This window comes from Mauremys mutica, chromosome 1, assembly GCF_020497125.1.
Source record: "Mauremys mutica isolate MM-2020 ecotype Southern chromosome 1, ASM2049712v1, whole genome shotgun sequence".
Classification (NCBI taxonomy): domain Eukaryota; kingdom Metazoa; phylum Chordata; order Testudines; family Geoemydidae; genus Mauremys; species Mauremys mutica.
In genome coordinates, this window is record NC_059072.1 from 243,267,965 (window position 1) to 243,295,037 (window position 27,073).

Below are 27,073 nucleotides of genomic sequence, written 5' to 3' on the forward strand. Positions count from 1 at the left end.
TGTCTGGTGCCCCAGGGTCCTAGCGCCTGCCATCCACAAATGGCAAGGCAGGCTGCCCTTACCCTGCCCTTCCACCATAGCCCTGAGCCTCTCCAATGCCCCAAACCCTCAGCCCCAGCCAGAGCCCTCATCCCCCTACACCTCCTCCCCCTTCCCACACACCCCTCACCCCTTCCTACGCCCCCACCCCCAGCCAAGAGCCTGCACCCCTCACCCCTTCCTTCACACCCACCTGTAAATGTCCTGCCCACAGTCCTCCCCCACCACAAGGCCACATAGTCCCCGCACACAGAGTCCCGAAAAGGAGGGATGGCAGTCTCCATTGAAACAACCAGTCCAGCAGTGCAGACCGCTCTAGGGGCAGGATCCTGTCATTCCTAGAGTGTAGAAGCGGTCTGTACATCACTGCACACCCTACCCACCACAGTCTGCGTCCCTGTTTCAACCCTTTAACGCGAATTCATTAGTAAAGAAAACGTTGCTAATTTAAAATATTCCATTAACTTTATTTTTAAACGTGTGTTGGAAGGGGGGAAACGTGGTGAACGGGGTATGTCACCGCAGAAGAAAGTCAACAGTAACTGAAGCAGGGGCAGGTTCAGCTTCTCTGTAAAGAAACTGAACAGTCACAGGTTACCCCGCTCGCTGAGGAACCTAGCTTTCAAAGCCTCCCGGATGCACAGCGCTTCCCGCTGGGCTCTTCTAATTGCACGGGTGTCTGGCTGAGCGTAATCAGCAGCCAGGCGATTTGCCTCAACCTCCCATCCCACCATAAAGGTCTCCCCCTTGCTCTCAAAGAGATTGTGGAGCACACAGCAAGCTGCAATAACAATGGGGATATTGCTTTCGCTGAGATCCGAGCGAGTCAGTAAGCTTCGCCATCTCCCCTTGAGACGTCCGAAAGCACACTCCACCACCATTCTGCACTTGCTCAGCCGGTAGTTGAAGAGCTCCTTGTCACTGTCCAAGGCGCCTGTATAGGGCTTCATGAGCCAGGGCATTAGTGGGTAGGCTGGGTCCCCGAGGATCACTATAGGCATCTGCACATCCCCAACACTTATTTTGTGGTCCGGGAAGAAACTACCTTCCTGCAGGCATCTAAACAGACCAGAGTTCCTGAAAACATGTGCGTCATGAACCTTGCTGTTGATGTTAGTAAAACGTCCCCTATGGTCCACCACTGCTTGCAGCACCATTGAAAAGTAGCCCTTTCGGTTAATATACTGGCTGGCCTGGTGGGCCGGTCCCAGGATAGGGATGTGAGTCCCATCTATAGCCCCACCGCAGTTTGGGAATCCCATCGTGGCGAAGCCATCTATGACGACCTGGACGTTTCCCAGGGTCACTACCTTTGAGAGAAGTAGCTCAACGATTGCGTTGGCTACTTGCATCACAGCAACCCCCACGGTAGATTTGCCCACGCCAAAGTGGTTCGCTACTGACCGGTAGCTGTCTGGCGTTGAAATTTTCCAGAGGGCTATGGCCACTCGCTTCTGCACACTCAGGGCTGCTCGCATCCGGGTGTCCTTGCGCTTCAGGGCAGGGGACAGCAAGTCACAGAGTTCAAATAAAGTGCCCGTACGCATCCTGAAGTTTCGCAGCCACTGTGATTCATCCCAGACCTGCAGCACTATGCGGTCCCACCAGTCCGTGCTTGTTTCCCGGGCCCAGAATCGCCGTCCCATAGCATGAACATGACCCATTGCCACCATGATCTCCACGGCGCTGCGTACCGTGCTTTCTGAGAGGTCTGTGCCACTCTGAGTCTTCATGTCCTCACCGCGCTGCCGGAGCCTCCTCGACCGATTATTCAGCATCTGACTGTTGAAGAGGTGTACAATAAGGTGCGAGGAGTTGACAACGGCCATAAGTGCAGCAATGATCGCAGCAGGCTCCAGGATCGCAGTGGAGTGCAGTGGCGTCCGCACTGTCACTAACAGGAAAAGTGCGCAAACTGATTTCCCGCCGGCGGGAGTGACGGTTGAATGCTGACAGTTACCCAAGACCACCCTCGACACAGTTTCCTCCCCAGCATGCATTGGGGGGAAATCCCAGAATTCCAATGGGCAGCGGGGAGTGCGGGAACTGGGGGATAGCTTCCCACAGTGCACCGCTTCCAAAGTCGACGCTGGCCCCGTTAGTGTGGAATCACAAAGTCGAATTAGTGTCCTTAGTGTGGATACACAAATTCGACTTCATAAGGTCGATTCCACAAATTCGAATTAAGTTGAATCGAACTACTCTTGTAGTGTAGACATACCCTTAGACTTTTTATGTCTATCCCTCTTTTGCTGTATTCAGTCACATTATATTTATGGCTCTACCAAATTCACAGCCATGAAAAATGTGTCACAGACTGTGAAATGTGGTCTCTCTCTGGTGAAATCTGGTCTTTTGTGTGCTTTTACTCTAAACTGTACAGATTTCATTGGGGAGACCAGTGTTTCTCAAATTCACGGGGGTGACCCAAAAGGGAGTTGCAAGGAGGTCACAAGGTTATTTTAAGGGGGTCACGGTATTGCCATCCTTACGTCTGCACTGCCTTCAGAGCTGGGCAACCAGAGGGTGATGGCTGTTGGCCGGGTGCCCAGCTCTGAAGGCAGCGCCCTGCCAGCAGAAGTGCAGAAGGGTGGCAATACCATACCAGTCTTTCCTTACTTCTGCACTGCTGCCCTCAAAGCTGGATGACCAGAGAATGGTGGCTGCTGACGGAGGGCCCAGCTCTGCAGGCAGCAGCGCAGAAGTAAGGGTGGCAATACCATAACATGCCATCCTTACTTCTGTGCTGATGCTGGCAGCAGCTCTGCGTTCAGAGCTGGGCTCCCAGCCAGCAGCCGCTGCTCTCCAGCTGTCCAGCTCTGAAGGGAGCACCAACACCAGCAGCAGCACAGAAGTAAGGGTAGCAGTACCACAACCCCTCCTACAATAACCTTGAGACCACTCCACAACTCCTTTTTGGCTCAGGCAGGGCCATTCCTAGGGTGCAGCGAATCGGGTCAACTGCCCCGGGCACTGCGCTTTGGGGGTCCCCATGGTTGGGGAGGCAGGTGGGCGAGCGGGGTGAGGAGACAAACGGGGAGGTGAGCAGCAGGTGGGAGGGGGTGAGGAGGAGCCCGCACTACCAGAACCTCCCCCTTCCTCCAGTGCCTCCTGCTTGCCGGTGAGCACCACCAATTAGCGCCTCTCCCGATCCCTCCCAGTGCCTACCGCCTGCCATGGATCAGATCAGCTTTGTGGCATTGGGAGGCACTGCGGGGGGAGGAGCGAGGGCGCAGTGTGCTCAGGGGAGGGGGCGGAACTGGGCGGGGAAGAGGTGGGGCAGGGGTGGGGCCTTGGGGAAAGGGGTGGAGTGGGGGTGGGGCCTGGGCGGAGCCAGGGCAGCACCCCTCCGGCAGATAGGGGCTGAGTGTCTAATGTCCCAGGCCCCCCACCCCACAGGGTTGGCCCTGGCAGCAGGACCCCTACAATTACAACACCATGAAAATTCAGATTTAAATAACTGAAATAATGAAATTTACCATTTTAAAAATCCTATGACCATGAAATTGACCGTGAATTTGGTAGGGCCCTAATCATATTGTATAAGAATCTCAGAATCAGCGTACTGAGCTATACAGTAATAAATGTTGAGAGAGGCAGCTGTCTCTATTTTCACATACAGTAATTTCCTGCAGAGGAATAGGGGGAAGTTAGTATCAATATGATATTTACAACTGCATACATAACTCTGACATGAATTCCCCATAAATTATAATAATTATCTATTACCATTACAGTTTGATTAAAAATAAAGATACAAATCCATTCATGCTGTTATTTGTCTGGAGTGAATCCATGTACACCAAACCGGGGATAAATTTGGCCAATTTATAGCTATAGTATGCTGTATGCTGTTGGAGTGTTTGACAAAGTTAGAAGAAACTTTTGGATCCAAAGATTCTGAATGCATCTGCAGAATTTTATGAGCCTTGGCTATAGAAGTGAAAGAGCATAAACATTTTAGAGACACTTAATACAGTTACATATTGAGTCATATTAAAGAGTATCGACAAACCAGAAAGCGAACAGAATAAATGTTTGGCTAACCAAACTTTCTGAGAAATAAATTATTAAGGTTAGTCAAGAATAGAAAGAATTGTGGGGAACTTCAGAAAGACCTAAATAAGGTTGGCATCTGGGCAACATGATGGTAGATTAAATGCATTGTTGACAAGTGCAAGGTAATGCCCATTTAAAGGAACAATTTAAACTACTCACACGTTAATATTTTCTAAATTTACTATATTTATTCAGGGAAAGATCTAGGTCTCACTGGGGACACCTCAGGAAAACATCTGCTCGGTACACATTCAAAAAAACAAGGAAGATTTGCTGCATTAAGAAAGGATAATAATGAAAATATAATACCACAAATTAGTGTCACCGTGAATATGGTGTTGAGTGTTGGTCGACCTGTCTGAAAAAGTGTATGGCAGAAATAGAAAAGTCCAGAGAAGGGCAATAAAAATAATGAGGTATAAAAACTTCCATATGCAAAAGATTAGAAGAGAATCATTTAGTTTAGAGAGAAAACAAAACCACAGCAGAGGTTTAGAATATTTATGATTTTCTACAGACAAGAAATAAAATACAATTCTACTTTAAAAACAACAAATTTAAAACTGCTAAAAGGGAAAAAAAACTTTACAAAATGCAAAATGAACTCATTGCCATGAGACATTGAGGCCAAGAGTTTAGTAAAATAATAAAAACAGATTTGACATTAATATGACTAAGATCATCATCTTCAGTTACATCATACAGTATATAAAAATGTAAACCTTCATAGTTCAATTCATAAGCCATTTGCTAACTACTGGGGAATATGAAGAAACTTCTCTAATGGAAAGGGATTTTGCATTTTTCCATTATTTTTTTTCCCCATTTTTCTCCTCTTTCTGAAGCATACTGTACTGGCTGCTCTCAGATATAGGAAACCAGTCTCGAAAATGATCATGATTTATGAGGAGAGGCTGAGGGAACTGGGCTTATTTAGTCTGAAGAAGAGAAGAGTGAGGGGGGATTTGATAGCAGCCTTTAACTTCCTGAAGTGGGGTTCCAAAGAGGATGGAGCTAGGCTGTTCTCAGTGGTGGCAGATGACAGAACAAGGTGCAAATGGTCTCAAGTTGCAGTGGGGGAGGTCGGATATTAGGAAAAACTATTTCACTAGGAGGGTGGTGAAGCACTGGAATGGGTTACCTAGGGAGGTGGTGGAATCTCCATCCTTAGAGGTTTTTAAGGCCCGGCTTGTCAAAGCCCTGGCTGGGATGATTTAGTTGGGGTTGGTCCTGCTTTGAGCAGGGAGTTGGACTGGATGACCTCCTGAGGTCTCTTCCAACCCTAATGTTCTATGATTCTATGACAGGTCATCTTTGACCCTCAGTATAGCAATTCCTATCTTCCTGTAAGAAGAGATGAAACAGCTAGGCCCTCAGTCACAAAGACTGAATCAAGAAATGTAGCTGTGTGGTATCCAGAATAAGCAATATGGTTCAACTCATTGTAGAGAACTTCTCAGCTAAAAAGTGCAGATTAAGATCCAGATTCTTCCTGTATGCACATCTGTGGCATTCAGTTTACAAGAAGTCTGCTCTCGCCTACCAAAATGTCAATAATGAAAACTCAGCATGGGATATAAAATCAAGCTGGGTTCTTTCTGGCTCCTGCCTCACCAGTAATAAGATTCTGCAATCAGAACTTCATTAATAATTCTGTTATGATACATGAGACAGAAAAGAATACAACTCTATCTGCCAGACCACAATTTGTTTTTTTCAGGCTAATCGGAGGAAAAATAAAATAAAATAGTTGAAATCATTAGTTTTGTCAGAAAACTAAATTGATGAGTCTTAATACCAAATAGCTAAACTGTATATTCATAAAAGGAGTTTCTCTATTCCAAGGGATATATTTGGTGAAATGGAATTTTTATGTAGAAAGAGAGGATCTGTTTTTCCTACACACTAGGACAATAATAGATTTGAATGAAATTAGTGAAAACTTTTTCACAACATTTCTTGCAATTTTTTAACCATTCTGTGTTTCATGATTTTGCATATCAATTTTTTTAAAAAATTGTTCTTGAAATTTCAGGAGACTGGTCGTTTTTCACATTGAAGCATGCCTAAAATTGAGTAAATTAAGCCACTTTTGGTTGAAACTTCACATTCGCATATGGTTAACCTGACATGAAAGCAGTCTAGTTTGCTCATGCATATATGTGTGTGTATGGCCTGTAGGCTGTATCGTTATTGTGATTGGACTGAGCAAAGGGCTGAGATCCAGCATCTGAGTTCCATTCTCATCTCACCTAAAGATTGGTTGCATTGCAGCACAGTAGTTTGACACTTTGAACTTTGTTCTGTTAAAAGTACATGTGTAGTGTTCTAATTCTCTAAATTGATTTGGAGTTTCATAAAGCACATGTAATTCATCTAAATAGCTTGGCTGTGTATCTTTACCTTAAAATAACTGGAGCTGCTAAATATATTAACTTAAATTAGTAAATTAAGTAAGTGCAAAATGACTTTGGAGAGTAGGTGCTACCATTGGGGAAAACAGCAAAATCCTAGGAAATGAATTAATTTCTGTAATTACAAATATATCCAGTGAGTGACTTGTATTTTAGAGTTAAATATTTGTTAGTCAACAGTAAAAGGTTAATTAAAAAAAAATCTAGTGGTTCTGAGGAGACCTCACTGGACATGTTAGCAGGATGACAAACACTATATTGAATTCTTCCCTGTGCAGTAATTGGATAAAGGTCTGTGAGAGGGAGGAGCTGAACAGGGGAAGAGGAGCTGGAACCTTGAGTAGTTACAGACACCCACAGCTGGAAAGCCCATCCCTTATTTCCTGCTGACAGTCGTCCCTATACTGGATGATGGGAATGCCACTTTAAGGATAAGGGGACAAGGGGAAAGCATTGGACATGTTATTCCTTGACTTTAGCAAAGCTTTTGATATGATCTCCCAGAGTATTCTTGCCAGCAAGTTAAAGAAACATGGGCTAGATGAATGGACTATAAGGTGGATAGAAAGCTGGCTCAACTTCGGACTCAACGGGTAGTGATCAATGGCTCCATGTCTAGTTGGCAGCCGGCATCAAGTGAAGTGCCCCAAGGGTCGGTCGTGGGGCCGTTTTTGTTCAATATCTAAATTAATGATCTAGAGGATGGTGTGGATTGCACCCTCATCAAGTTTGCAGATGACACTAAACTGGGAGGAGTGGTAGATACACTGGAGGGTAGGGATAAGATACAGAGGGACCTAGACAAATTAGAGGATTGGGCCAAAAGAAATATGATGAGGTTCAACAAGGACAAGTGCAGAGTCTTGCACTTAGGATGGAAGAATTCCATGCACTGCTACAGACTAGGGACCGAATGGCTAGGCAGCAGTTCTGCAGAAAAGGACCTAGGGGTTACAGTAGATGAGAAGCTGGATATGAGTCAACTGTGTGCCCTTGTTGCCAAGAACGCTAAAGGCATTTTGGGCTGTATAAAGTAGGGGCATTGCCAACAGACTGAGGGACATGATCATTCCCCTCTATTCGGCATGGTGAGGCCTCATCTAGAGTACTGTGTCCAGTTTTGGGCCCCACACTACAAGAAGGATGTGGAAAAATTGGAAAGAGTCCAGCAGAGGGCAACAAAAATGATTAGGGGGCCGGAGCACATGACTTATGAGGAGAGGCTGAGGGAACTGAGATTGTTTTGTCTGCAGAAGAGAAGAATGAGGGGTGATTTGATAGCTGCTTTCAGCCTGAAAGGGGGTTCCACAGAGGATGGATCTAGACTGTTCTCAGTGGTACCAGATGACAGAACAAGGAGTAATGGTCTCAAGTTGCAGTGGGGGAGGTTTAGGTTGAATATCAGGAAAAACTTTTTCACTAGGAGGGTGGTGAAGCACTGGAATGGGTTACCTAGGGAGGTGGTGGAATCTCCTTCCTTAGAGGTTTTTAAGGTCAGGTCTGACAAAGCCCTGGCTAGGATGATTTAGCTGGGGATTGGTCCTGCTTTGAGCAGGGGGTTGGACTAGATGACCTGCTGAGGTCCCTTCCAACCCTGATAGTCTATGATTCTAAGCAGAGGATAGCTAGAGAAAAGCCCACACCTGCTCGATAACTGGCAACAAGCAATTTGGTTGGTGTTTTTGTTCCACAAACTCGAATATTCATTTTTTTAATTAACTACCATGGCTTTATGTGGATCAAAAACAACAGGAAACAATATATTAATAACAACATTAATCATATCAGCCCAGTGAGATACCTCTTTATTTGTATCATCTCACATTATTCTTGGCTCAGTCTCCAGCTCAGATCTCTCTAAAAGTGGTAAATCTTCAAACTCTGCCACACAGATTGTTCCAGACATTAATGACGCAGTAAACACACAGTCCTGCAGATTCTGACACTCTATATACCACAGTTGGTTCTTGAACAGTCAGCTGCCATATGGTATGGCTGCTGGCAGTCATGTGCTTCTGCCTAACAGGGTGGAGCAAGCGCAAGCTCATGCTGAGCCTACAGATGAGAGGTAGGCTCAAGAAGCCTCCTTGATACATGGCCCCAGGTAGGTCCTGAGGAACAGGGAGTAGCCAGAGATAACCTATGCCATTTTTCCTTTGGCTACTATTGTATTTGTTACTGTTTAAAAAAATGCAAGAGGCTAAATGCTCCTTCTGCTTACATTGGCTGAGAAGAGCAAAAGCTCAGGCTTTGGGAGGTGGAAGATCGAAGAGGAGAGAAGGTATATGGCTCCAATACATGTTTCTAATCTCTCCAGAACCTGTGAAAGGCATTACAGGCATCTTATTCAGGTAGGGCAGGAAGATGTTGATGGGTAAAAGGTTGTTCCTCTTTCTAACCGGGTAGATTTCCAACAGGAAATCCACACAGAAGTTAACGCTTTTCCAAGCAGTTTTAACTCCCCTTCAATACCGTTAGCCCCATCCCAGGAAGTAGAGATGCATGCAGTGGTTTGGGGGTTTTTTTGTGCATTTTGAGTCTTACATGCGCAAACAAAACCTTATTATGAAAGAACCACACAGGCACAAATAACCATATTTACTAATTATATACAACATGCAAGGCCTGGCTACATATATACTTTGGCTTCTCAGGCAAGGTTTGGTGGCATCTGAAACATAGAAGACAGTGAGGGTCACTAGAGGGTCACAGTGAGGGTCAAAGCTAATTAAAGGAATGCTGTCCAATTCCTATACATTAAAGGAAGGCAGCATGATTCCCAGGGACCAGGAGTTGCCTTGGAAATGCCACAGGCTTGTACCCAGGGAATTGGCTCCCTGAACTATTATCCTTCTAGTTCAGGCGGCTATAGCCTGTTTTCTGCAGTGCTCTAGGTTCTGCTGCATCACTATCCACAAATGAGTTCAGAAACCACTTCAGACGTGAGAGAGAAGGGAATACCATGAAGTGCACGATGCAGCATTTCTTCCTAATGTTTCCTCCTCCCATGGGTTTTCCAACAAGAGGGAATGATTAGGAGCTAGTAATCAAAATAAGTTAAATTAGCACAGTAAAATGGCCCCATCCAGCCCACTGTATTCTTCTGACTCTTCCTGGCAACCAGACCATTTCACTCCAACATACAAAGAGCAAAGAGAAAGGCTAGGAATCAGGAGGTCTTGCAAGGACCTAGCTCAGTCTAAAATGTATTTGGTAAAAATTAAAGGAAATGTTTAGGAAAGGTGCTAAGTTTTAGATATTAACATAGTTAATGTTCAAGTGTCTGTGCAGCAGGATAACTTATAGTATATGATGTCTGAGTGGGTTTTTTGTGGTTTCCTGCAATTTAACTTTCAATGGTGTGTGCGTGCATGGGCATTCTGCTGTAAATTCTACAACCATTTAGGTTTTTGTTTTATTCACAAGACAACACATTGTGGAATCTAAATTTGTAATAAGCTCCTCCCCTTGGAAATTTGGCAGAGCTGACAGTAATAAATCATTCAGCCATTCACCTCATAAGTCCTCTGGAGCGTCATGTATCTTCAAATTGGAATGTGTGTACATAACACTGAAAATATAATAAAGCTATAACACAAACAAATCCCTGAGGAGATGTTCTACATGAAAATTTACAAAAGAAGTGCTAAGATAGTGCTAAAGGTAGCACTAAAATAGCCTTCAAGAAAAGGAATGTCATTTGATAACTTAAAAATAACCTTTAGTGAACGGCATTATTAGAGCAAGTGAGAAAGTTGTAGAATCATCTTGTTATAGTTTTTCATGTGTTATTTGCATACATCAAGAAAACTGTAAAACTGAGACAAACAAAGCTCTTGACTATGCCCATATAACTGCCATTTCCTCAGATGGTGTTGCATGCACACATCCAAAGTTAGAAAGATTTTTTTTGTCTAAAAGATTTAAGTTATGATAAAACAAGTCAGGCCAACATCAAGTTTGAAATTTAGCTATGGGCCTGAACTTTCTGATGTTCAAATCCTAGTCAGTGCAAAGTGAAGAGTTGTTACTCTAAATAAGATAGTGGCACAGAACACAGCTTAATCGCTTTCTGGAGCTGCTCCCAACAGTTATTATGCCTCCAAACTGAAGAAAGGTCTGGGATGATTTCTCTGCCTGTCAAGAGTTCGCCATCTTCTCTGGATATTGATAAAGCTGGGGTGTCAAACTCATTTGGCAGCGAGAACCAAACTCCATTTTTTATTATGGTCTATGGGCAGGGGCATACATTTAAAACTACACACTACCTTCAGCAAGATAAAAATGGGAGGTTTCCACAAAGATCCAGAGTAAAATATGGACTTTTTGTACTATATAAACTCTTATTTGAATATCAAGGTTGGAAGGGACCTCAGGAGGTCATCTAGCCCAATCACCTGCTCAAAGCAGGGCCATTCCCCAGATTTTTATCCCAGTTCCCTAAATGGCCCCCGTTAAGGATTGAACTCACAACGCTGGGTTCAGCAGACCAATACTCAAACCACTGAGCTACCCCTCTCCATTGAACTAGCACATTCAATTTCATTAGGAAAATCTGTTCCCTTGTAGAACTGCTACAATTTTGTCCATTATTTCTCTTTCTTTCCCATCCTATTTTTCTGTTCTCTCCCTATTTCCACCTCTCTGTGGGCTTAAGTCCCACCTCCTCTCCCATTCCATTCACTAAAATGATCATCAATAAAGCAGTTCATGTTGACAATATAGCATTATCATTGGACTTTAAAGTTGACACTCCAGTGAGATTAATAGAGACAGGGGAGTTAACAAATCTAAGTAATTGTTACAGGCTGTCTACAGACTCAAAGACATTTCATCACTAGTAACATTTGGAAGGTTACTTTTTATTTTTAATGACAAGTTAGATTCTACACAATCTGAATACATCAAATGGGCTAAATCTGGCTCACAAGCTGTATGTCCTAAAGCATTTTTACCCAGGATTTACATATCCATCGAGCTCATAAAAATATTCGAAAGTTCATTTTTTTTAAAATGGAATGGAATCGATTGCACTGTCTTTTTCCCAAAAAACATTTGCCTTGTGGGAGGAAAATACCTCCATGCTCACCATACTGGGTTCCAAATCCTGTTTCAAACTGGACAAGATGAATACTCTTCTACACTACCAATATACTTCCCAGGGAAAAAAAAGTAGTGTGTATCACATAAATGTGTTTACCAAATGGTGTTACCTCTCTACTTATTTTATAGATATGATGGGGAAATGATATTATTTAAAAGGAAAGAGAAAATGATAGCTTTCCCAGTCCTTCACTCCTATTTACAGAGTACATTCCCTGAGATACAGGATTTATCAAAGTGTACACTTTTTGTTAGAGACCTTTTTTAAAAATATTGACAGCACATCACTGCTGATGTATGATCTGTTTCAGGAAGAGGGAGTACTCTGTGAAAAATACATTTTTAATGCCTTTTCCGCCTGATCATCCTAAAAAGAATCTTTTCCCCAAGACTTTTCATGCATATGAGTGGGGGTGAATGAATAGGAGAGAATAAACACACTCCTTACTACGGATTGTATTTTTTTTTTTAAGGACAAATTAAGTAACTATGTGAGCCTGGCCAGAAGAAAATTGTCCTTTTGGAAGGGAACACCAGTTAGAGTAGAACTGAAATTGGATTCATTACGAAGCACTCATGAGTCACGCAGTCAGAATGTTCAATGTGCTGAACATTCCCTTCCTTTAGAAGGCAAATCCCACCTCAGGGGATAAACAACTGGGTTTTTTTCATTGTTTTTGTTGTTAAACCATTCAGCTTTTATTTTTGGATACAGAAGCAATCAGGAATGTGCCTTTAGCAAATTTTAAAAACAATTTAGAAAGTCATAAACCATGTTTGTAGGTACCTGTGGTATTTGCATACACACACACACAATACCCAGCATGATGCTATTATGGGTTAGCTTTCACATTCCTGATTTTCTTTTCTAAAAAAATCTCACTAAAACTTGACTTTTGCCATATTAAGGAGAAAAGCCTGTGATGACAGTCAGATACAGTAAACCAAATGCCATGGCTTGTCCTTTTAAACATCACTTACCACATTTGGATCATGGTTGTAATTACATTTCTGCAGCAGCATAATGTTAATTGAGATGTGCCATCTCCCATCTCTGGGGTGTTCATGTTAACAACAGGATTCCTGCCAACCTCCCACAATGATGACAGCATTTATAGACAAAATTACACACAATACAATCCAGTTGGAACTACCATGCAGCTGAATAATACAAGAAAAAAATAGCCTTAGTCTAATGATACAGTCTATTTCTGAATTATGAGGCAAAGTTGCTACCATGCTATTTCTCATAAACTCATAAAATCAGAGATGATGGAGATGGGTTCTCCATCCAGTTCACTACTGCCATCAGCAGCACCATTTACACACTGATCTCTCTAAAAGGAAATTTTAATCTTTGGCTTGGAAAATAAACAGGGGTAGTTATGATATAGCCTATATCTGAACTGCACATCTCATAATACAGTAGGTTCTTTTCTCAAAAATATGTTACATTATTTTTATAACCATCTCATCATAGCACAGACTGATGTGAATATCTGCTCCTTGTTAAACTGTAATTATGACTGCAAATAGAGATGCTGGTGCTTGCAGCTCTAGCGGTATAACTCTACATGGGGCATTTCATGACAAAAACTTCTGCCATGAATGCTGAAGCGAAAACACATATATATGATAATATCAAAAGCAAACCTCAGTACCTGTTCAGGAAACCCTGAACAACCTGATAGAAATTAGAGACAAACTGGTGCCTCTCCACAAGGTTCAAGTATAATAGATATGCACTGAAGCAGTACTTACAACTAGAGAATATCAATGGGCAAGAATGTTCATCCATTGGGAAATTATGTAGCTGCAGCTGGCATTCTGCATTGATGGTGAGCCTGTGTAAAAAACAGGTAATTGTCACTATAAATCAGCACAATGAAAAGTTAAAGGAACATGGTAGGGTAATCGTTGATAATTGTCCAAGACACAATTGGGAAATGTTGAAGCATTGCTACAGAATTAAATGCTAGGAAATGGGTGATATGACTGTTCATGCATGCATGCATGGAAACAGAGCTTTAAGCAGTGTTGTATGGGTTTTGCTTGGTATTACATTGTAAACTTAATAGCCCGATCTGTGATATTCTTTCTCCCATGTTAGGTGACCATTTTTAAACTAGTTACTATCTACACTTCTTATCAAAGAACTTTTAAAATAAATTTAACAAAGATAGGCCCAATTAACATAGGCCAGCACAAATGTTTGCAAAAATATCTACCACATTTTAAAATGATGTTTAAAATGGTTTACTAACACAGGGCACACTACAAATAAGGCCAGTTATTAAATTATCATTAAGTTAGGGGTTTCAGTCCATGAAACTACAAAGTCGGTGTGTATATTTGACTAGATCATATCCTACATTAGTTTTATTTGAAAGCTATTTTCAGGTAATGGATACTATATTAACTTCACTGGCTGAGTTTGCCCAGCAAATGACAAATTTTAGGAAAATTAATTAAAAGGTAAACAAACTAGATCTGAGAAGGTCTAGAAGCCTTAAATTTGGGCTGACAGCCAGAGGAATGTCTACCTTGTTTAAGCTCAGTTGTAAGTAAATTAGTTCTCTCTGCCCAGTAGTTTTAATCGTACAACAAGACAGGATTCCAAGGCTGCATGCCCGAAAGTGGCCAGAGAAGAGGAGGTCCTGACACAAACTTGTACACTGATTCTTGAATTTAGAAATGTAGTCAACTCAAGGCTGTTCTTTCTGAGGCATCCACAGTGAAGAAATTGGAGATACTACAGCTGTCTCTTACCTACAGTTCTGTAGAGTCAATAGTCTGCGACAATAAAGACTGCCTACTTGTTGCTGAGTTTTATGTCCTTTGTGAACATTAAGGTTTATAGAGTTCCTTGTTCACAGAGGAAAGGTGGAGTGATAAAACTGGAAACAGAACTCCTTGCATGCATTTAAAATGCTCAGTTAAGCAATGGAGGGCTATAACAGGGTCAGCTGGGTACTGAGCAACCTGTGACCTAGGGTGGCTTGGCAGCATCCTCCCATCAGTCTTCTCTCTCTTCAGGGCTCCCCAGTGAAACTCCACAGGCCATTCTGGCAGGGATTTATTTATTTTCCAAAAACAGTGAATCAAAATTACAATAAAATTAGGGAATTACCCTGCTAGCCTTTGTCTCTGCCCTCAGGGTATCTTTTCCTGTCTCTGGCAATCCATGAAGTTCCTCCTTCTCTGCAGTTCCTGCTACTCTGTCATCTCCCCTAGCTGGAGCTCAGCCTTCTGGCTCTGGCTTCTAGGCCCTAAACCCTCTCTCAGTCAGGTTCTCCTACAGGAGCCTTTTGCTTACTGTAGCTCTTCTCTACCATAGGTTCCTCTTCCTGTCCTCTGCTCTCCTCTTTATAGACAACAGTTGCCCTCTATCAGGCCCCATTGAAAGGCAGTTAATGAGACTCAGGTGGCCTGGACCAGCTCTCTCTTAAAGAGTCCAGTCCACCCTTTGACATGGGCCAAATGTTTTTCTGATTAACAGTGTATGGTAAGATATTTTTGCAGTCCATGGGACAGAAGGTATTCTCAGAGACACGTATAAAACTCCATTACTTCAGTGAGGTTTCACAGGTGTAAGTAACAGTGCGCAATTTGGCACAAAAAATTGGTAGATAAAAGGGGGATGCATACAATACCTAACCAAATGAGCATCTTCTCACATTCATCCAGGTCCTGTTTGAAAGCCCACTGAAGTGACTGAGAGACTTTCCATGTACTTCAGTGAGCTTTGGATAAAGCCTCAAAAGAGGAGGATACTGAAAGAACATGTAGGATACATCTACACAGCAATTAAACACCTGCAGCTGGCCTGGGTCAGCTGACTTGAACTTGTGGGGCTCAAGCTGTAAAATTGCTGTGTGGACATTTGGGCTTGAGCTAGAGTCTGACCTCTGGGATACCGTGTGTGGGGGGGGGGGTCCCAGAGCCTGGGCTCTAGCCCGAGCCCGAACATCTATATAGCAATTTTTAGCTCCGCAGCCAGATCCCAAGTCAGCTGACCCAGCCACAGCAGTACCACCGGTCTTTTATTCCAGTGCAGACATACCCAGAGTGGTAGTTTCCAGCTGTTGTATTCCTTTCTTGTTTGACAGTCTGTAAACAGGGACACTTGTCATTGAAGCTCAGCTTCCATATGCAAGTATCATCAGCGTTACGATGCACTGAGGAGGTCGAATACAATCAGTGCAGCGACTGTGTAGCATGGAAGATATATTTTACAGATAGATTGCTTGCAGTATAGGGAATCTTGTTTATTGTGGAATTCCACTTTTGAACAGTTCAGCTCCTCCACTGAATAAAAGCAATTTTTCTTTATTTGAATGCACCCTTTTAATGCAAATGTATACTTTATGGTATTGTCTTGCTTAGATAAACTCTAACATATTTCTTCCAATAGTTCCCCTTTTTGACAAAACATATGATGTGCTATCTTCCAGTGTGACTTGTATATAGAAACTGGTATTGACTCATAGACTTAAGGTCAGAAGGGACCATTATGGTCATCTAGTCTGACCTCCTGCACAATGCAGGCCACAGAATCTCACCCACCCACTCCTGTAACAAACCCCTAACCTATGTCTGAGTTATTGAAGTCCTCAAATCATGGTTTAAAGACCTCAAGGTGCAGTGAATCCTCCAGCAAGTGACCCATGCCCCATGCTGCAGATCCTAGTATGCACCTAAACATGAGCATACTAGCAGAGGAAGAATCTCTAAATATATATTTTGCATCTTTTTTCCTCTGCAGAACTCAAAGCATTTTCACAGATTGGTAGAATGAGGCACAGAATAATTAATTGACTTGCCCAGATCACATAATAAGAAAATGACACAGACAGGAATAAAATCCAGGTCTTCCAATGCAGGGGCGGCTCTAGGTTTTTGGCCGCCCCAAGCAGTCATGCCCGGGAGGTGCCCCCGAGCCGCGGGAGCAGCGGACCTCCCGCGGGCATGACTGCAGAGGGTCCACTGGTCGCGCGGCTCGGCTGGACCTCCCGCAGATGCGGGCGGTTCGCAGGTCCGTCGGCTCCGGTTGAGCTGCCGCAGTCATGCCTGCGGGAGGTCCAGCCGAGCCGCGGGACCAGCGAACCGTCCGCAGTCATGCCGGCGGGGGGTCCGCTGCTCCCGGGGCTCCGGTGGACCTCCCGCAGGCATGACTGCGGCAGGTCCGCCGGCCCAGCCTGCCGCCCCCCCGGGAAAGGGCCGCCCCAGGCAGGTGCTTGCCCCGCTGGGCTCTGGAGCCGGCCCTGTTCCAATGTCCAATTCAATGCTCTAAACAGTGGATCAATCTGTCTCCAGAGGCTCTGTTTGGTTCAAATACACACCCAGGTGTATACCTGAATCTAATCTGAGCTAATCTGCCCTCGAAAGTAAAGCTGGCTGGGAAATGTTTTTTTCCCTTCCCTCTGAAAAATGTCAACAAAATTGTTTTCTTCTTATTTGCAGAAGTTTTTCTTTGATTTTTTTTTATAAGATAGGGAATCTAAAAATCTAAAACTGAAAATGTTTGGTTTACTTGGAACAGCAACCCAAAAGACGTAAGTGTGGGTTTTTTTTATGAAAACACAAAAAATTGACCAAAAAAATGACATTTCACGCAAACTTCTATTTTGTCAAAAAGCCATTTTTCATCAAAAATATTTTGATTTTTTTCCCAGCTCTACTGTAAGCCAAGTCAGGAAGTTTTATAGAAACTACTTCTCTTGCAAGATTTCTGGGACTACATGCTTCTGGCTGGATTGCAAACACTGAGAGAGGAACCTTTCTTGTAGAATTTTGACACTTCTGCTTTTGGTTCCTGAATATGGAAATGAAGAAAAGCACAAAATAAAGTTTTTTAAAAAAATAAGCAAGCTTTTTTAACCTAAAAAATGGTTTAGCTTGGGGCTTAGTTTGAATTTTGGACAAATATTCATGTCATTTGTTTTAAACAGCATCAATTTGCCTGTCCCTAAAACAGATTTGAATATAAATTAGGAAACAGTTAAAAAAATCAAACCAAAACATCTAAAAATACTCTGCAGAAAAAGAGACCAAATACTTTCAGCCACACACTCCTACTTCCTACCTTAAAGTATACAAGATTTTCCCATCATTCCATATTCTCAGAAGCTGATTGGGTGTAGTGATCCAATGAGCTTCTGCTGTTTTAGAATTTCGGAAGATAGTGTCTGGTATCCATATCAATCCAACCATATTGCTGTTTAGAGTCAGTATTTTCATGGTGCTGTTGAAACGAAGGCGGCTGTCTGTCCATGTCTGAGCAAAAAATATATCAATTTGGTATTCCTGTAATAAAAACACAACATAAAAACTGAAGTTGGTTCCACTCATTCCACTTATATTTGGTCTTTTATAGGATATAGTTAAAGGGCTGTAGCCTCAGTCAGTGTAACTCGACATAGCTCTGTTAAAATCAATGGATCTATGTTGATTTACACCAGCCAAAGAGCTGGTCTTTTGAAGTTTTTTTGTTTGTTTGTTTTCATTCTCAGAATTAGTTTACTTTAGGGGAAAAAAATAGAACAACATGATCTCCTGCATTGGCCTTTTGGCTTAGCATGCTCTGCCCCACCACACAGTCTTGACCATCCTTCTCTGTGTGAAGTCGGGGAAGTCACAACTGGACAATATATCTGCAGTGGCTTCCCTGCCACAGTGTAAAAACAGAGGGTTTAAGGAGCTGCTGTATGATGCAACAGGTGTTTGAGATTCAAGTAGCATTAGACAAATATGGCTAGTGATTAAATAAGTCAGCTGATGAATGACAAATTGTGTGGAACATGGCAGCCACACACTCATTAATTGTTCTGTTTCTAAACTGTTGCATGTATAGCCTGCAGCAGAAAGATGCCAGGATCATAGATTCTAATTTATTTTTCTTTACAGATACCTCATGTATTTCAAATGCCAAGGGCCAGAACTCTCTTAAACTGCCATTAATATGCTAATCCAGATGCTACAATCTTATCTTTTTGATAGTTACATTTTATTGCCATGTTTCTGTTACTAAGTAGTCATAATAAGGGTGATAAAATAGAAGTTACACACACACACACACACACACACACACACAAGTGTGACCATGTGTATATATTATTACATACAAAAACTTTGTTAACAGATAGATATTTAAGTTTCAAAATCCAGTACTTAAAATAGCAATTCCACATCTGCCAGTACAACCTTCATTCTGCACCTTGGTGCATCCCACCTATGCACTGAATGATGGGAGGATCTTGTGGGAAAAATGTGTTTATATAAAGACTTTATCATAATGCATAAGTATAAAGGGGCAGAATTAAAGGTTCCTGATCAATATGGAAGTTCCTTGCTTGAGCTTTTGTCCAGCCTAATTTTCATTTAATGTAGGTTTTTTGCATGAAGGTTCCCTGGTGATTTTTTTTTTTAAGGAAAAAAGTACAAACCAATTCTATTATGCACCACTGTAACAACTTATCATGTATTATTAGCAGGGTTTGTGCCATGAATTTATCCTAGTATTCTAACTGTATTCTAGGAGCCATCTGCTTACCCTGCATTATTCCTATAATTACCATCTTTTGCAGGCCATCCTTCCAGAATTGATGTTATAACACTATTTATTGTTATTCATTGACACTATTAGCCGAGAAACACGCTCTGGGACTCTCAGCTTTCCATGATGAATGATCGATGGATATGTAAGAATTCTTAGCATGTATAGGAATAGCAGGTAATATATCACCTTATGACTTGCAGCATAGCTACTAACAATCCCTAGAACCTTTCCCTTTAGCCTTTCTAGTTGTGATTTTTCTTTTTAATTAGCTTTATTTTCAGGGGTAGGACAAGAGATTTGACACTGAAGGGGACTTATTTTCATCTTGGTGTGCAGGGAATTGCACATCTCTGTACATTGAGACAAGGAAGTATATCAAAGTATCTAGCTCATACTGATTGTTATTTCTATTTTTAAAAACATGGGAAGTGCTCAGAAATTACAGGGGTGAGGAAATGGTCATAAAACTACCCACCTATCTATATTTATAAATGTTCAAAAAGTATTATTTCCTCACTTGGCCATTATTGCAGAGAGTGGGTTATTCACATTATGTTCTACTTTTTGCCCCATCTCTGCCAGCTCCTCATTGCAACACCCTGGAGAAGAGAGGCGTGTGTGTATTTACCTGATACAGAATGGAATCTGCTAGACATGGCTACATGTATAGCCGTTTTCTCTAACTGCTGAGCTAGTGGAACTGTTCCTTTAGCTTGCAAGCAGAGACCAGTATTTATGGAGCCAAAGGCTATGATGCCACATATATACAGCTGGCTAATGAGCGTGGTGTATTTATAAACAACAATGGATTGATGCAAGATGTTCATATCTGAAATTATTTGATAGGAAAAGAATGCTGATTTTGATTGCCAAATTATTTCTAAATTTAGGAGCAGCTGTAATTCTCTTTTGGGATATTGTACACACTTAGGATTTTGCTTATTCAAAAGGAAAGACAGCCCTGAACTGTTTAATTAATGTCCACCATACTTTTCTTCCCCATACTCTCCACAACACCCACAGTCCTTCTTTTTAAGTACTCCAGGAGGTAAGGTAGTCCAGCTGACATTTCCTGCTAAGACCTACATTTAGAACTGCCCCTAGAGGTTATTCAAAATACAACTGGTAAAGCGCAAGCCCGAGATGGGCAGATGCAACCCCATTTACTTGAGTGGGTTGTTTAAACCAGGGCTGAATTTAAGCCTGTGTGCATATATAACTGCATTGGAGCCTCTAGTAATAAAACATGGCCTATTGTTTTAAATGTGTCTCTCTGGCCTATGCTCAGCTTGAAAGGATTTATTTAAGCAGTATCACACAACAACTCAGTAAACAGCATTCCCCCTCCCCCAACATCTTTCCTAACAATTTAGCTCTGCTTAAAAGTAACTCATTACAGATGCAATGTACTATATTAAATAATAATAAGGGATAAACAGATATTTACATTTGATATCTGAACTGTAATTTCCCCTTTTTCTTCATCCACTAATCTCTTTAAAAAGGATGCTAGATCGGTACAGCCTTCACATTAATCATTGTAATTACCTCAGCCTTCATCCAAATGGTGAATGGGGTTCCTATTTAGGCATTCCATTTTTGAGCTAGAGACAGAGAGGTCAACTTTGAAAGCTGGGTGTATAAAATTAGGCTCCTTTGCCCAGATCCTCAAAAGGTATTTACTTGCCTAATTCTTGTTGATTTCAATGGGAGTCAGGCACCTAAGTGCCTTTGACAAGCTGGGCCCTAAATTTTAATATATAGGCACTTACACGTAAGTGGCTTGGTTTTCATAGATGCTGAGTGTGTCTCTCCCAGCACTCAATAGACAACATTGATTGCAGTGTGGAGGAAGGGTGCAATGGCCTGTGAACCATTTAAACCCCACATACAGACTGTGCAAGGAATCTGCTGAGTGTGCACTCACAAGTGATATTTGTCTATCCATTCCATGCCACAGGAAGGGTCTCCATGCTAGCTTCACGTAGGAGTAAGTATTTGGGCCATAATGTATGAAAAGACAAGGATCACTTTCAATTAACTGGTTTTACCTTTTAGAGGAATATGTAGGCCAATTGTTTTATAGAGGTAATACTGGCATTTATGGTATTTAGGCACGAAATAATCTTTATCTTAAATTCTACGTAAAATCTTCTGCCTAGAAAATCTTAATGGGAATAGGTTTCTTCGCTAACACAAGAAACCAGTCTCACCAGTTATGGCTAGAGCCACATCAATTTCTAAACACATTTCTGAGATGTTACCTATGCAAAAAAAAAAAAAATCTTCTTGCCTGTTCACAGTTATATATAAACTTAGACATTATATACAGTAGGCCTGCTCCTGATTACTTATTTATGAATTACAGAAGTAGTTTATATTCCTGGGTGTTAGAGGCCTATGGGGCTAGAGAACGGGAGGAGGGTCTTGAATTCTTCTCTCTGGCATTGATAGGGTAGAGATGCAGGCCCAGATCCTCAATGGTATTTATGCTTCTAACTCACATTGAAATCAAGGGAAGTTAGGAGCCTAAATATCTTTGACAATCATCATAGATATCACTGTAGTAGGTTGATTAATGTGCCTTTCCACCTAGCTGCAATAGGACCATGACGATAAAGGGAGTGGAGATATGGTGGTTGTAGAAAGAGTAGATATATGTCTGGTGTGGGGAGGGAGAGTGAGGGATTGAGACCATAGGATATTAGATGCTCTAATGTGTGAGACAGGGAATTATTGTGAAGTATTTTGTGGGTAGGTGGATTGGGAAAAGGAATTGCACATGTTTAACTTATTTACAAATCAGACCAAACATCTGTTTATTTTCTCATTCTCAAAGGAGACATAGAGAGGAACTCTGAAAAATATTGCACGTTATTGAATGCCCTTACTCCTCACTTGGGCAAATCCAAGACCACCAATCATCCATTTGCAATGCTTGGTTTCACTCATAAATTGCATGGAAGCATCTAGAAAGACAATATGCGATCTATCTTGCCAAACATATAGAAAAAAAAAAGTGTAACAGTTTTATGCAAAACACTAAAAATGTCCAACAAGGCAGCTGTTACAGCTAGTCATTCCTGAGGGTCCCTTTTTGAGTATCCAGTGCAGCAGCTGTCTGTCTGAGGTACTTATATGGCCCCCATCACTGTAGTATCTGAGTGCCTCACAAGCTTTAGTGTATTTATACTAACAACATCCCTGTGAGGTTGGGAAGTGCTATGTGAATGGGCCTGAAAGGGGTTAATGAGAGCTAGTGGGCATAATCAGCATTGCACCGCTACACATGCACTAGGAGTCAAACCTGGTGAGAGGAGTTAAAAGGGCTGAACCTGGCAGTCCAGGCCTAACTAGGAAGGAGAGCAGATCTCTGGCACTCAGTGAGAGTCAGGGAGCTGAGTGGGCTACTGGCAAGTAGAGGCTCCCTGAAGGAAGGTAGGTCTACAACAGGGAGCCCCAGGCAGTTGAGAAGGAGCAGTAGGAAGTGAGTTTGACCAGGACTCTGCGAAGAGGGGCCTTCAGGGAGCATGGAATCTCCTGCTGAGTCAGGGTCTGCCCTGCAAGGGGAGTGGCAAAAACTCTCTCCAGGTGGAAACAACTGGATAGCAGGAACTGCAGCTCTGCAATGAGTGAGGGGAAGAGAAAGAATGGGGCTGATACACTAGGAGTGCAGGAAGAGGCTGAGGCAAAATCCCAAGAAAGGCAAGATAGGAAGTGGTCTAGAGAGGTAGTCAGAGGTCTGTGTAGTCAGGCCTTGATTATCTGGTCAAGAACTGGAACCCACTAGAGAGAGAGAGCCTAGGATGCCCCATCATCCCACCAAGAAAGGTGGCGTGGAACGCCCCTCCCCAACAAATGGTAAGGACTACTGAATCCCCTGATACAATGGTATGTGCCGAGGGTCCTATATGACATTGATGGACTCTTATTTGTTGGACTAATGGTACCCCAGAAGTGGTGGGAGTCTATGTGACCTGGCCAGAAGGCCGAGTTGCAAGAAGTAGCCGACTACCACAGGGCTAGAACAGCAGTCAGCAGGAAGCTCTAAAGGAGAAGAGCCTGCTGTGCTATGCCCAGCCACCTGGGGGTGCAATTGCTTGTGAATCATATGCTTACATCCCCATTTTACAAACTGGAACTGAGACGCAGAGAGGTTAAGTGATTTTCCCAAGGTCACACCGGAAATCTATAGTGGAGCAAGGAATTTAATCCAGGTCTCCTAGTTCCTAGTGTAGTACCTTTAACTACTGGACAATCCTGCCTCTGCAGTCCTTCAGTGGCCACTTTCAAGTAAACAAAATTACTGAATGTCCAAAAAACATGCTAGAAAACCCCCACAAGAAGCAAAGATACAGTCTCTGTTCAAAGAGCATGCAATCTAAATGTAATATGACACAAATCAGACCCATAAATAAACATGGGGGGCATAAGAAAAGCAAATTCATAGGTGAAAATAATACAGAGTTACTTGTGAGGTCTACAGTTATCAAAGTTTTTATTGTGATTTAAAATACACTTCTCACTATGGGTCTTGATATTGTTTTTAACCAAGTTAGGCTTGTGACTATAAGACAATATACATGATTCAGACAATTCTGGGCAAATTGCTAAAATTGGTCAACTGTAAGTGCACTTTCTAGACTTGTGTTTGAGGGAATTGCACATGTTTAAAAATCAGACCAAACATCTGTTTGTTTTCTCATTCTCCAAGGAGACATGGAGAGAAACTCTTAAAAATATTGCACGTTATTGAATGACCTTGCTCGCCACTTGGGCAAATTCAAAACCACCAATCTTCCATTTGCAATGCTTGGTTTCACCCATAAACTGCATGAGAGCATCTAGAAAGACAATATGAAATCTATCTTGCCAAACATGTAGGAAAAAAGTGTAACAGTTTTAGGCAAAACACTAAAAATGTCCAACAAACCAAAATATCCCAATATCATAACTGAAAATACGCCATTAACCATATCAATTACTACAATGCTGTATTTCTAACAGAGAAAATCTCAAGTTTTGATACATTCCAAACAAGCTGTTTCATTCAAGGTAACAGAAAAGTATATTTACAATTGCTTCCCTTTCAGACATGGACATTTTGCCTTAGATAAACACTTAACTCAGCATTTGTAGTATTCTCTATATTTATTGTAGGGTATACTTAGGAAAGACTGAGGTAATATTAGCTATCTAAGACAAGTTTTTAAGGATCCCTGCTGTTTTGCGTGAGACAGACAAAAGGCCAGTTTTCCAAAAAGTTTTTAGTCTGCCCTTCAACTGTGCATATGCACAAAATTTGCTTAGGCAAAATTGTAATCTCGTGCATTCACCTGTTAGAATCTATACATGCAAACCACTTTTATGCACAATGTATACATTCAAGGAGGATTTGTGTACAGAATTTCTGTCATCTGATTGCACAAACAAACTAATTTCCCATGCACACCCATAGCTAAAGATATTTTGAAGATACAGCTCAAAGTGTCAGGGATTCAACCAAAGCCTCTTTCTCAAGACCTTTGTTTCCTTTAGACAAATTTCAGAAAGTCATTATATATATATACACATACACACACATATATGTATAGCAATTAAATACACAAACACAATTCTTAAGTTACAGTCCAAAATTATCATGTTTAAAACCAAAAGAAATGTAATTTCTATACAACACACAGATAATAAAACAGGAATTTTTCGATCATGAATGTGGGACATTTGATCTCAACTGTAACTCAGAGATAGTGATAAATAGATAAAATTATTCACTCTCCGTTTCAGCTTCTGAAGTATCTACTCTAGTATTACATGATTCCACAGCTATAATGCTATGAGCTACATTTTGGAGACTGTTAGACAAAAGGGCCAAATATATGCTTAGGTTAGCATGTGCTCGTATATTTATCATTTTCCCTGCCTGTTTTTCTAGTAGCTATCCATGTCTAAAGTTACATGGACACAGAATATGTATAATGTATACCTATAAAGGGAATGAGTTAAACAGATGTGCCTGCCCATGGGAGAGGATGTGAAGAGAGGGGAACCATAATAGAAGGAATGCGGGGGAAAGGGGGGGGGGAAGGCGAGTAGATGGCCCCTAATTTCTACCAGACACAAACTTAAAGAATGCATAGGTTAGCAGAATTAAAGAACGCATAGGTCAGCAGAATTCGACACGCTACATTGTTTGGTCGTAGGTATAAAAGGACATGCTTTTTGCCTGTATGACGTGCTCCTTCTCAGGCACGAGCCGAGAAAGACACCCGCTCAGCTGACTGAATAAAGAATCTGGTAACCGTCCTCCTGTCCTTCCGTGCCTCCTTGGGGTAATTGGGAAAGCTCCAGGGAGAACGAGCCTATTTGGCTAACAAATGGCGACTCCGCCGGGACTTCTCTCCCTGTAGGGGGCGCTCGACCGGCGGCCGAGGACGACCCAGGAGAGTGGCCACCTCGGGCTGTGGTTTGCTCGAGCTCCAGGTCGCCTCAATCGGCCGGGACGGCTGCGCCCCCTCTATAGAGAACTCCACAGGCCACGGAAGCAGGGTGGACGAAGCAGAGGGGAGTCCAACGGCCGGACGCGGCCACTCCAGGCGGTAAGTGCGTTTGCCTGTCGGGTTTGATGTATGATGCCTAACAGGAGCGCCCCTGCAGTGTAGGTTGGACACGGGAACCCTCTAGGCAGCACGTGCATGGGATAGTCGACTGCAGTATGCTATGTGTTATGTCAAATGTGTAATGTTCCTTGTTAAGTAATTACTTGCCAATGACTAACTCCACCAGCCCGTGGGCTGTTCTGGACAATTACTGGGACTTAGAACAACCCCAGGGGTTGATCCTGTTTTTAACTATAGTATTCTTGTTTTTTCTATTAATGTTATATTGGAGACCGAAGTTATAATCGCTCGAGCAGACTGTTAGGAAACCTGCGTATGAAAGGAGTGAATGCCACTGAGGTCTGGGACTTAAGCTGATCCTAGCCGCACCAAGATTTCTGCGAAGGGAAACCTGATGACCGGAAAATCTTGAACGCAAGGGGGGTCAGCCGAACCTCATGACCCAGTGGAAATCTGAATGAATGATACTCTTTCTTTTCTTTCCATCTCCCCAATAGATTAGGTCAAAATATAATGGGGTCCTCTCAAAGCACCTTTCCTGGGACACCCCTAGGGTGTATGTTAAATAATTGGAAAGAGTTTAGACGCCAGGCTGATTATGGCATTGTATTATGTAAGGACAGTCTTATAAAGTTCTGTACTCTGGAATGGGCAACACTTGGGGTGGAATGGCCCGAGGGGGGAACACTTAAACCAGAAATCGTACAGGCTGTACATAGTACTGTGACCCGGAATGGCAATTGGGATCAGTATCCTTATATAGATATTTGGCAGGACCTCGTGGCCAACCCTCCCCCATGGTTACAAAAATGTAAAACACGGACTCTTAAAACTCTGATGGCCCGTGCCCCCGTTAAAAAGCCCGGTCCCCCCGTTAAGAAATCTTGTCCGCCAACTATAATTCCTTCTGCCCCTGATTATATGCCTCCTCCCCCTTTGTATCCTGGCCTCCCGGTCATAGCAGACAGCCCACCCCCTGCGAGTAATTCCCTAGACACAGGAGAGGGTACCAACTCTGGTCAGGACTTTTCTGATCAGGAGCCCTCCCCAATTGCCAGCCGCCTTAGGAACAAGCCTAAGAGTGGAGCTGACTCTGGAGAAATCCAGGTGAAGAGGGACGGGAGCCCAGATCCCGATTGTAACCCTGAAAACAAGGTGACGGTTTACCCTGGTCCCACAATGACCCCCAAAAAGAGGGTGTGGAAAATGGCACCCAATTACACGCCTGGGGACACTCAATTAGCCCCTACTCGCTCAAACAGTGAGGGTAACACGGCATA

The 27,073-nt window shown here is 42.5% G+C and overlaps 1 protein-coding gene across 2 annotated transcripts in view; it reads right to left on the minus strand.

Annotated features, from left to right (window-relative positions):
* Positions 1-27,073, minus strand: part of GABRG3 (gamma-aminobutyric acid type A receptor subunit gamma3) — a 544,844-nt gene that overhangs the window by 225,339 nt on the left and 292,432 nt on the right. For both annotated transcript variants that reach the window (XM_045005104.1, XM_045005114.1), the window contains 2 exons: positions 17,701-17,921; positions 13,377-13,459 (listed from right to left, as the gene is read on the minus strand). In XM_045005104.1, the coding sequence (XP_044861039.1) occupies positions 13,377-13,459; positions 17,701-17,921 (304 nt within the window). The remainder of the gene's footprint in view (positions 1-13,376; positions 13,460-17,700; positions 17,922-27,073) is intronic.